Raw genomic sequence first — 12,385 nt, 5'->3', positions numbered from 1 at the left:
TGCCCCCTCCTTGGTCTGAGTGCCTGGGGCAGTGACCCCCAGCACAAAAGAGCAGAGATGTACAGATCAGGGCCGGCCACTTGCTCACACTACCTACTGACCCTGTCTCGTAACAGTAGAAAGCACACAGAGACATTAAAATAGAACAAATTTGCAATGAGATCAGGTTATATGTTTTATGAGCCATATAATTAACATGCGACACTCAGAGCCATGGGATATTATTGACTTAAATAGCTTAGTAACTATCAAAAAGGATTAGGCGTTGACATGAAACAGAATAGCATGTGCACTGGCACAAGCTAGGATCAAAATTACAGGGGCTACCAATCCTGGTGCTTCAGGGCATATTTTGATCATTAGCTTGGGGTCAGGAGGAAAGCCACTCTCTAATCAAGAAGCATGCAATATGCACGTGGGTCATATTACACGGATTTCTTTATTGGCCTGCTTTGATTCCTTTCCCTTTTCTGTCTTCCTTTCATACCCTTCTCTTCCTCCTCCCTTACATTTATCATCTGGAATAGGTCACTACTCAAGACAAGACACTAAACTAGATGGATGGCTGAATAGTCTCTACTAATAGGGTAATTTAATATTTGCTTCTCTCCAGAACTCTATCGTTTATTTCAAATATAAATTTTATATTCACTCACTAAAAAGTTCCTTTCTTTCCAATCTTCTTTCTATGCATGCTACCTTTTATTTTTATCAGCCTCATTTATAAATCCTCAGAGGTAGCAAATGAATATCAGTTTGGGAGAAGGAAGAGAACAACCAGGCACATTAAAGAAAATTGATTTTCTTGGTAGATACTCAACAATGTAAGTAAAAAAACAAATTAAAAAAATCTGAGATTTTGTATAACCAACATGAATATTCACCTAAGAAAATAAGGGGGCTTTCTTCTGTGAATATGAATGTGAGTCCATAAACAGTAATGATAAAATGATGCTTCATTTAGGTAACTCTTTGAATATTCCTTTGTAGATTCAAAAGCAAGAGAATAGTTAAGAATTTCAAAACTTTTCCTCACCTGCCAAAAAATTTCTCATTTTAAGATGATGGAATATTTCACACAATTTTAGATGTTTGGATGTTTTGTTTTGCATTTTCTTTTGTTACTATACTGAAGTAGTGTCAGGAAGCCCAAACAATAGCAGGGCAGATTGAATTTATGCCCTGTAACATCTCTGTGAGAGATAAGGCCTACCTGGAGCTACTCACTTTAAAGAGGCAGGCTGGAGAGTGGAGGTATAGAGAGAAAAATTGGCTGATTCTTTGCGGGACCCCCAAGTTAATAGCAGAAACCAAGAAAGGTACGTTTAAAAAATATGCCTACTCATTTTCTTTATTCCAGGTTTCTTTTTTGCTACTTGCTTTCAACCTCTCAGACCGATTTCTAACTCCACCCTTTACTTTTGCTAACACCATTTCTTCCTATCTGGTACTAGCCAGCACTGCTCCACTCCGCACACTGATACATGCTGCCCTTGGGCTTGTTCAACCTTGCTGGAAAGATGCTATCATGCATTTTCTCCAGCATCCTTCTCATTTTCCACAGTAGTTTGAATTCCAGATAGCTTCTGTGAAATATTTTTTAGTCCTTCACTCTGCTTCCCTAAAGAGCAACGCTTTTGTGTTATTGTCTTCCCACAGACATTCTTCAACATACCAAAGCTGACCTTAGGCTCCATGGACAGATGGGGTCTGATCCGAAGTCCATTAACATCAGAGGAAATGTCCATTTACGCCCATGGGCTTTGCATGAAATCCTTTGCATTTTACTTAATTTCTTTAGTGCCTCTTACTCAGCTCCAGTTATTAAAATCAGATTATTACCTCACAGATCCCTGACAGTTCAGAGTACTGCATAAGCCAAACTGTGCTACTTCAAAGATAGAGACCAAAACTGCCACTCTGATAATGTGAAATCTGCAGCTGGCTAATACCAGAAGCAAAGCATTACTTCCAGATTTCAATCCTGCATATAACTCAGGTCAGGATCTCACTTACTGTTCATTAGCTGAATCTCCCATTACTAGTGCACAAGCTCTCAAAACCATTTCTTACTGTTCAGGTATTTTCTGGTCTCTGCAACATTATTCTGACCAGGCACCATCCAGATTCACCTCTGTTTGCAGTTTTGCTCTCAGTACAAGTAGACTGGAATGTCAGCCAGAACATCAATATTTCTTTCTGTTGACACAATACTCTCTTATCCATATTGCCACCCCTCCTCCTGCTTCATTTTGTCTACATTCCTTTTTAAAACTCTACTCCCATAATTTAGTCTCCCACTCAGTACTTGGTTTAATCAAGTCTGTCACTCAATTTATATCCCACTTCTCACTTAACACAAGTTTCTCAGTTAGCAATCTGTTTCTGTAGCACTTGCTATGCAGAACACATGGTTAGATTTTCTTTACACACTTACTCCTGTTCCCTTTCTGATTGCCAGACCTCACTTTTCCTTGTAGCACTTGAAGACGAGAAATGTCCTCTTCGGTCTCCCTCTTTTTACATTCCTTGTGTATTTTTATGGGACCACTGCTATCAGAGCTTCTCAAATATCATGGGGTGGTTTGTGTAGAGCACACTTCTTGAATCCAATTAAAACAGTTTTCAACTTCAGAATAGCTCTCAGTTTAATACATAGCTTTAGGTAAACCTCTCCTGTTGCTGTACGTTTTGGTCATGGCTCAGCTGCTTTCCTCTGCATAAGATTCACTCCCTCTAGCTGCTTATTCACTACAGCATGCTAAAATTTGGTCCTTATCCTCCACTCTCAGTTTTGTGTTGTTGGAACAGAGCCCTGTTCCAGTTCCTCTGTACATTTTAACATTGGGGAAGGGGTTGCATATTTCCTGATTACATCGCCTAGCGCAACCACAGCACAAACTTAACAGCTCACTTTTCCTGCACAAAGGACATTTAACGTCATTTTGGGTGGTGGAAATGCAGTGCAGGTTTTGTATCAGCAACATTGTCCACCTCTGTATATATAATCTCACACTTGAATTTCGTGTTATCAGCCAATTCCCCTGGTAAGGACCATGGATTGTGAATCTGCTTTCCTCCTTGGCTGCAACTGTACTGTTAAAGAAACTGGTGGGCCACCAAATGAGGCTGTTGGAACAGTTTTATCTTGGCAGGAGCCCGATCAACTGATACCTGTTGGATAGATCATTTGTTGGTTCTCTGAATTATACAGCTGTGTCAGCAGGTTTCCAGGTTTAAATGCTGGCATGGTGTAAGACGCAGAATGCTGTTGTTTCATAATCACCTTCTAGAGGTATTGCTTTGTTGTAATGCTACTGTTATGTTGTCCTACTTTTGCTATCTACTTTCTGCATAGGAGGAGGGAATTTTTGCCCACTGCATCACTTTGGTGTAGTCTTTGCAGCACTGGGCTGGCTGCATTTAACCTGGAGACAGGGAGCAGGGGGGGAAATGCAAGTGGCTGCTGTCACTGCTTTTCGTATGATTGAATAAGATGATGATTTCATAGTCCAGACACGCCACAGAAATATATGGTACTTACACAGTACTCTTAATTTTCAGATCAGTTTAATGCTACTCCTGGCTTATGGTACACTCATCTGTCTCTCTGAATGTTCTTAACACAGCTTGCACTCCCAGTCACGCAGGAGAGGCCAGTGCAGCCCTTCCCTCTCTGGCTGGATCAGCGACTGCCCTATATAAATCTGCATATTAAGCAGATTTGGCAATTGTTCAGACAGAGACAGACTCACTTAAGTAAAGGGAGAAAACAAACTTGCTTATGAAGGCACTGCAGCAGACCTCTCAGATGCTGTGCTAGTAGAGACAGCACAGTGGCTGGTTTGTTTTCTTTTGTAGTTGGGAGACTGATGATTTCTGTTTGTCTTCTGCGTCCAAGTCCCATCAGCATAAACCACGCGTGTGCTCGAATGCCGGTTCTTACTCTCTAACAGTTTCAAGCCATTTCGCGTGTTACCGCTTTACCTCTGCACCAGATGGTTCATTTCCTCGGGGACTTCCAAACGCGTCCCCAAGGTCGGGCAGCCTGACAGCGCTCGGGAGCACAGGGCCCAACTTTGAGGTGGATCCGCAGAAGGGCTTGAGGCCCCGCTTCCCCCGGTCGCGGGCGGCAGCGCAGCGGGCCGGGTTCCCTAGGCTGTGCGCCGGGCTCTGACCGCGGTCGGGACGGGCGGCGGCGGCCGGGAGCAGCGGCCTCTCCCTCCCCGCGCACGGAGCGGCCGGAGCGAGCCGGGCGGCTGCCGCCGGCGGGCCGCGACACGCAGGGGCCGGGTGGCCCGGTGCTAGCCCCGCTGACGTGCGCCCGGGGGAGGGCGGCGGCGGCGGCGGCTCCCTCTTCCCTCCCCTCTCGCCGCACGCAGGAAGCCTATCCAGCAGCGGCTGGCCCGGCGCCCCTCGCGCGGGGAATTAAGAGAAATACCCGCGGTGCCCCCGGCCGGGGTCTGCTCCGGCCGCCTGCGGAGCGCGTGGGGAGGGGGCGAGCCCGCCGCAGTCCGCCCGCCCTTGGCGCGGGGCGGGGGCGCTCACTGCAGTGCCCGCTCCGCGCCCGCGGGCGGGGGGAGCGGCCGCGCCCCGGCTGCAGCCCCCGGCGGGCGACGGCGCTGCGGGCGCCCCGGGAGCGCCCCCGGCGGCCACACCCCGCGGCGGGCCGGGGCCGGCGGAGGGAGGGGGCCGGCGCGGGGTGTCTCCGAGCCAGTTCTCGCGGTGCTGGCCAGGCTCAGCCTCCTTCCCCTCCCCGGCGAGCGGTGACTGTGCACGGCGGAGCGGGGAGCGCCGAGCCGGGCGCCGGGCGAGCCCGCGCCGCCCCGCCGAGCCAGGAGGAAGGCCGCCGAGCAGCGCGCCCGCCCGGCCCGTCCCCGCCGCCCTGCCCCATGCCCCAGCGACGCTGAGCCTCCCGCAGCCCGAACATGGCCACCACGGCAACGTGCACCCGCTTCACCGACGAGTACCAGCTCTACGAGGAGCTTGGCAAGTACGGAGCCTGCTGCGCGCCCCGCGCCGCGCCCCGCCGCTCGCCCCGGCCCCGGGACCCACCGGGAGCACTGTGCCGGCGACCCGGCTCTCCCGGGAGCCGGAGGAGGATTAGCTGTCGCGCTGTAATCCTGTTCTCCAGCCCCCTGTCCACCCCAGCGGTACAGCCGCTGGAGGGAAAGGTGTTCCTGCCCTCCTGGGTCGCCCCGCCGCAGCGGGTGTCCCTGCAGCCTGTCTCGGGCTGCGCACTCCTGTTGCACCCCGAGATTTCCTCTCTTCCCTCCTTTCCTTCCTCAGAACCTGGCTGCCCCGTTCTCCTTCCCGCACCGTCTCCCAGCTACACGTTGCCGTTCCCTGCAACTGTTTCTGCGCTGGGACGCGACACTGTTACAGCCACTCCGCGATGCTTCAGTACCCACTTCCTTGTCCCTGTGAACGGACCAGGTGCTGCTGCACCGCGCTTCTCCTCCCTCCCCGCTTCCTCGCTTCTTCCCTCCCTCTCTCCGCACTTGTCTCCGCATTGGCAGACTTGCTGCTGCACCCTAGGACAGGGCTTTGCAGGGGAGCGCAGTCGGGCAGGGAAGCAGCGCAGAAAGGGCCAGGGTAGGATTATGGGGACAGTGCTTTCGTGGGTGCTGCTGCTCGCTCCCTCCCTTCCTGCAGCAGCTGCTGGGCTCTGCTGCATCTCTTCTCTCCAGCCCGGTGTCCCTGTCCCTCCCCACACTGCTGCAGCTGTGTGTCACCAAGCCCGGGCCCGAGTGCTGCTGCTCACCTTGATGCTCATTGGTTTGTATGTAGAGGTTGAGGAAGGGGATAAAAAGGCAGGACTCCGCAGTATTGGAGAATTCAAGCTATTTTAGGCTCCCTGTAGGACTAACTATGTGGGGCCCTTGTGCAGCTTCTGTTCCCCTCTCTCATAGCTGAAATGTAGACATTTGTCCCTAGACATGGGTTTGCATTCCTGATCTGAAGGACTTGGAATTCTCTGCTAGTTTTCTCATATTTCCACTTCTCACATCTTTCCTGTGAAGCTAGTTGTTCTTCTTTACCCACCATGTTTTTTTGTTGTTTTTAAAAGATAAGGGGCTGTTTCCAAGTGCTAATTGTGTAATCCTGATTTTCAGTCTGTATCTTTTCACCTTGGTCTCTGTTGTATTCACTCTTTTTCCTCACAAAAATCCTTCCCCCTCTCTCAGACCTCTTCTGCAAGAGTAATTCTCTTTGAAATAGTTGTACTAATACCAATAGTTTCAACTTGAGAAAATGTACAAAACCTTGTAGTTTTCTACTCACTTCATTAATAGCTACATGCTTATCCCCATTTTGCAGGTGGGTTGAGGGATATAAGAGAACTAGTAACTTCTGCAAAGTGTTGCACTGATTTTGTGACTGAGCTTTAAACTTGAGCATGGGAGACATGAGTCCTAGCTTTGTGCTGTGACTGCTGGGGATGCCGTCTCTGGGAGATGGACTTACCAGTTAGTGTTTGCAGTGCCGTTCAGGGCTGTTTGTCTCCTGTTTATTAATCCCTTCATGTCCTGTTTCTGTGCCTCTGTGATGTCTCTCTCCCCACTGCTCTTCCGACTGAGCTGTCTGTGAGGGGTTTTGAGGAGTCCTTAGGAGGCTTTAGTACCGTATAGACTTAAGGTTTTTCTGATCAGACAGCATGCATTGTTCATCAGATTCTCAGGTGTTGTGTCCCTCCTCTGCATGTCTTCTGCCCTGTCCTTAATCTGGTCCACTCAGGGGACAGGATTTATTGCTATTATATTCTCATTTTCAGTTTCATAGCACCTACCCTCTTTATTTTTCTTCCAGGGGAGCCTTCTCTGTGGTCCGCAGATGTGTAAAGAAAAATTCTTCACAAGAATATGCTGCAAAAATCATCAACACCAAAAAACTGTCAGCCAGAGGTTAGTGTCTGTATCTACCTTTTTTCCCTGTATAGTAGAAAAATACTTCACTGGAGTTGAGGCTGTAATACATTCAAGGGATCTGGAGTTGCTTATTTCAGTCATTATTTAGGCCTTTCAAAATAATTGAGCTGTGTGGCAAAGAGGAGATTAAAAGAAGGTAGTGTGGGATGATAGAAAAATTCCTGTGTCTGTTCCTGGAAATGGATACTCTGTAAAGTGATGTTGTCTTTTTTCTTCTTGAGATCTTCTTCAAGCTGAGCTAGAGGTAGATTCATCTATGTGTGTGTGTACCAATCACTCATAATAAAAAGAAGTGTTGCAGACTTACTTTGCTGAATGTCTTTTTTACCTAGGAGATCTGTCTTACCAGAACAGATGTGATTATTTTTTTGAAAGATAGATGCTCTATGACTTGCTCCTTTCATGTTCTTGTTAAAGGTGGTGTGTTTAGAAGCTAAAAAGTCTGCCTTCAAAGGCAGAAATAGGTTGGATGGAGAAATCTTGCCAATTTGACTTCTCGGCATATTAGAACAAGGGGCCTGTGCTTTCATTACTCCTGGAGACTTGTAAAACCTGGAATGAGACTGTAGTGTTATGGAAAGAGAAAAAATCTAACTCTTCCAAGCTGTTAGTCTTCTGCTTTCCAGGAATGTATGTATGCATAAAGGGTAGTAGATCATATAGTATGAAAGGAATATGCAACTTAATGTGTAGGGAATCACTACAGGGATTAAAGTTGCCCTGTGGTTGGGGTGAATGAGAGAAACTGAACTGCAATGAAAGATGCTGAAAACAGGGAGTGCAACAAGTTGAGATGCCAGAGGCATCTCACTCTAGAAAAGGTGAACAAGAAGAGTTGTAAGTCTTCTTACATAGAGGCCTTTCAGATTTCACAAAATTAATGTATGAAGCCCTTGACTATCTTGCTAGTTGGGTTGAGGGCTTAGTAGGGGGGTTGACTGAGAAATAAAAGAGAAAAGCGTGAGGAGAAGGCAAATGATCTTGAGAAATTATTTAGAAGTGAATAATGTTTTGCCTATTCCTTATAAAAAAGAAAAATAGAATATATATTCTCCTTTTTGCCAGAATATGAAATGTGATGATAAGAGCAGAAGACAGCTTGAAGAATATGAAAAATTTCCATTTACTCTAGTTTGTATGGTTTGTATGAAAGGGTAGTGTCAGTGGTAGTGTGCTGTGAAGCAGTGATTTTTAATTTTTTTTTTTACTTCTGGAAGCAAGCATATGTGCTAAGGTGTTCAGTATTTAGCCTGAGTGAGGTTGTTCTGGGGCCCATCCTGTGGAGCCCTGGATTGTTAACAAGGTGGCTACAGATCTTTTGAGAATCAGTGTCCACTCAATGGTCACGTGCAGTGCCTGCTGATGTAGGTGGGATATCCAATCTCTTGAGTTCAAAATTAGTTCAACTTAATATGGGAGAGGTTTGAAGAGTGGCTTTGCTTTGCTGAAGGCCATTAGTGCTGTGCTTGCTCTGCAGACTTCTCTGTCCATCCTGTGGTGAGGACTGAAGCTCAGGAGAGCCATTCCTCAGATGTTAGTGAACACCAGGCTTCTTGGAGGAGGGAGGGGGCAGTTTGATGAACTGATCACGAAGGGTAAACTGTTATTGTATGAATAACAGGGCATTGAAGTTAACTCTGGAGATAAGAAAAATGGGAAAAAACTACAGGCTGAATATAGTTGAGAATCCAAAAATATATTAGCTGAAGTCCAAAACTCTCAGAAAAACTGATTCAGTTTTCAAGTGTTTGGTCATTTAATGAGTTACAGAGGGAGAAATGTATAGATTCTAATTGTTTTTCATAGTAAGGTGATGACAGTTTAATGACCCAACAAGTAGGAAAAGTAAGTATGGGTGAATATAGGCCATGTTTTGGTCTGTACTTACTGTTTAGATTTCATACCTTCCTATAAATAAAATACATTGAGGCTGCTAGCCTGGTCTTCAGCTAGTTAACTTGAGGCAGCTGGGAATGATATGCTTAAAAACATACTGGTTAGGTAGGGTAAGTGTGGGGTGAACCAAGAATGAAAATGTATGTTTCTGCTGCTACAGAAGAGTATCAGAAATTATGGACTGATCAGGTTGTGTTGAAGTTTTAACTGAGGATTGAGGAATCTGAAAAGTGGATGGTGACTTCAGCTAAATATGTAGGTTCCTCAGTTATTCCAGCTGTGCTTGCTGAGAGCTCAAGGGACAAGTACAGAAAGTACTTATAGTAAAAGACTTGAGTATTTTGATAGGAAGTTAGTGAATTCACCTTGGAATAGGTTTTTAAAGCACTGAAGGAAAAATGTGTGCTATTTAGACATTGCAGCTGTAAATCAGTGATTAGGGAGATTCAATTCAGCAACCTGAAAATGAAAGTCTTGCGAAAAGGCATTTTAGAAAGCTCTCTCCCCGAGGAGCAGAATTATGGTGTTAATTCTGCAGCATCCTGGATATGTGCTGCCTGATGTGTCCTTTCCCCAGGCTGGCACTTCTTGGGCTGTCCATGTCTCTGCCCATCAGTACCTCTGTCCAGGGCTCTCCTGGGCACCCAGCTGCATGCTGACCACTGTGCAGGGTAACCCATCCTCCTGATCTGCCTCCCATGCTGCTGGTTTTTGCAGGCCTCCCATGCTGCTGGTTTTCTTCTAGGCATGGTCACAGATTTAGAATATACCCTTATGTGGGGAAAACCAGCCCCTCTCCAACTAAAGCATAGGTACATTTAATATATTTTACTATCTCTAGCAGAATTTGAACCTGTATGGACACCTGATGCAGTAACAGCTACTTCAGGAGTCAGCATCTTGTTGGTGCTGTAAAATATAGCCCATTGCTCCTTCACAGAAGTTTTGCCTGCTGTAGTGCTTTCCTTGATTCTGTTCAAGGCAATGGTAACAGAGCCTTGCTCTCCTCCTGCAGTACTTCTTGTTTTTCAGTTTTTCACTCAGTGCTTTTCAAGACTTGTGAGGAATACTAGATAGCTAACTGGGAAGTGCTGAAAAGCTTACTGTACGTGTCTGAAAAGGAGGAAGAGAAATGCTTCAGGGTGAATTATATGCAATGAAAGGGTAAAGACTTGAAGAGGCATGGTGTTTTACAAGGCTTCTCTGTGAAAGCAGGGAGGATGGACAGGGTGTTGGTCCAGCTTCAGTCTAGTAAACTTCACCCTTCATAAAGTACCAAGTCAGCTGTTGAGAGGAGAGTCTATTTTTCATATTGTCTGTGATTTTTGGATGCCTGTTCTCTCCTTTAATGAGTTTTGTCAGTAAGAGCTGGTCTAAATTAAAATTCATATTTTGGCTTTAGTGAAGTATTTGCTATTATTCATACTGCGTTGATGCTTAAGACTGCCCAGTGAAGATCATGTCAAGAAGTTTAATGTTAAATAGGGTCCAAATGCTTGTGGAAAAGGAGAAGAAACAGACTTCACCTTAGTCAGTGTTCAGCTGACATATAAGAGCAGCAGTTATTACACATGGAGGAAATACAATGCTTCAGTCATCTGAAATTCCTATGGGATTGAATACACAGACTTTTAGCAGCGCTCTGGGTAGAGGGAAGTAATAACTGTAATTTTTTGAAAGTTGTCTTGGAGCTTTCACCAGAATACTTTTTGAACATGAAAATTCATAACAAGTAGTGCTACAGTGGAGTTCAAATAAAGTAAAATTACTTGCAGTGATCAAAAGATCAAGAGAGAAGCAGCAGCTTTAGTAACAGTAGGGAGATATCCCAAATTTGACTTGCCAGCATATACTTCAAGAGAGAGTCTGGCTTTTGAAAGAGGTAGTCAGAGCTTTAGGATTTGATAATTTTTAGGATGTTTTTTATACCAAATATTATTTAGTGATCCAGCCAGCATCTGTAGTATTTCTGGCCTTTTTTTATGTGCAGAAGGAAAAACCTCTGTGTATTACATCTATTGTTAAATTTAATTTGCTATTGAAAATCTGTACCTTTTAACTCTTGCAAGTGACATCTCATGATGAAAGAATTAAAAACAGCTGTCTTGTAAATTAGTCCACTTCACTGTGCTGTCCTTACTGTGGCTTTGCTTTTGACGGTGAAATAGATGTGGCTTCTCTCCCTGCTTTTCACCTTTCCAAATTTGTAAACCAGATATGAATTTGCAGTCTACTGACTTATTTTGTTGTTGCTCCTGTAGGAGATTATGTGGATTGTGGGACGAGCAGGGAATTACTTCTGTGTATCAAACCCCAATAACAAAAAAAGCACTCTTTATACTTCCAGTTCTGCCTTTTTTCCCACACCACTATTGTCCTGGCTTTTGGTACTGTAGTGGTTGCTGATTTGGGCTTTACAATATGCTTTGTTGAAAGCGTCAGCAGTAGTTTCCCTGGCCACTAAAAAGTTGAGCTTGAATGCTGCAGAGGAAGTTCAGCAGCATCAGTCGCTAACATCTCTCTTGATCTGTTCTGTACATGTTCATAGCTGCTGCTTGCATTAAGGCTTCCTTGGACTGCTCTTGAGGCTCAGGTTCCGAGTCTCTGTGGGGCACAGCACACCGCTGGAACTGGCTGTGTGCAGGCTGCTGCACTGCAGCGGGGCCGCCAGCTCTGCGAGGGCAGGCAAACCCGACAGCTGATCACAGGGGGCTCAAGTGCAAAGCCAGACTCACACAGAAGTGTCCTGCCATAGATGTCCTCTATGTGCTCTTATGTTTGCAGGTTGAGGACAGATGTCCTTAATGCAGAAGATGGGAAATCAAACCGTGTTTGCTCAGACAAATCAGGTCCAGTCATTTGTTTTGGGAGAGAAGCTGCCCTTCCTGCAGCATGGGCTGGGTGAAGAGCTTCCCTGTGCCCCAGCTCCACCCTGTGCCTCCCTTTTGCTGCCTGCAGAAGTCTTAGAGATGCTGTGATTAGGAAGCATATAGAGCAGACCAGCTGCAGTGGGTTGGAAATGTTTTGGAGGTCTTTGCACTCATGGAAGGAATCAGAGAGCAGAGCAGAGTGCTGCACGTCCCCCAGAGCAGTGTACGAGGCTGGGAACTGCCTGGTGGAGTGACTGTAAGAGGCTGGGTGCTGCGGAATGGGGGCTGCAGGGGAGAAGTCAGTTTGTGGAGTGGGCTTGTGGGTAGCAAGTGGCTGAATTCTTCACTCTGCACCACAACACACGAGTGCAGCAGGGCTGGTGGTGAGGCTGCTCAGCTGAGGTCAGAAACAGCAGCCCTCTATCTCCCACCAGCAGCCTGCCCTCCCCCTCTTCTTCCTACCTGCCTCTGCTTGCAGTCCCCTGCGTAGGGGAAGAGGGGTTCAAAGAGTGTATATATTTATATATATAGATATATATATACCAGTAGTGAAATTTCATTGGAAGAGTTGTTTGGAGAAGAGGAAAAGAAGAGACCCTGACCTTGGAGGAGAGGTTGGAGCTTTGTGGGGGGTTGCTGAGGGCTGGCTTGGCTTTTTGCCTGTCCCAACATACCAGTACAGGCAGGAAA

At 46.3% G+C, this 12,385-nt stretch overlaps 1 protein-coding gene across 18 annotated transcripts in view; it reads left to right on the top strand.

Moving 5' to 3' along the window:
* Positions 1 to 12,385, top strand: part of CAMK2G (calcium/calmodulin dependent protein kinase II gamma) — a 133,884-nt gene that overhangs the window by 9,895 nt on the left and 111,604 nt on the right. For 4 of the 18 annotated variants that reach the window (XM_023929412.2, XM_086901087.1, XM_086901099.1 and 1 more), the window contains one exon: positions 6,811 to 6,905. In XM_023929412.2, coding sequence (XP_023785180.2) covers positions 6,811 to 6,905 — 95 coding nt within the window. Of the gene's footprint in view, positions 1 to 4,787; positions 4,994 to 5,359; positions 5,437 to 6,810; positions 6,906 to 12,385 lie in introns of those variants that run through there. The other 14 variants (XM_086901091.1, XM_086901088.1, XM_086901090.1 and 11 more) reach the window with 7 other exon arrangements.

The sequence above is a fragment of the Cyanistes caeruleus genome, chromosome 8 (assembly GCF_971803275.1).
Source record: "Cyanistes caeruleus chromosome 8, bCyaCae1.hap1.1, whole genome shotgun sequence".
Taxonomy (NCBI): Eukaryota; Metazoa; Chordata; class Aves; order Passeriformes; family Paridae; genus Cyanistes; species Cyanistes caeruleus.
The sequence above is the reverse complement of the archived record's forward strand: the minus strand, read 5'-3'. Positions and strand labels throughout refer to the sequence as shown.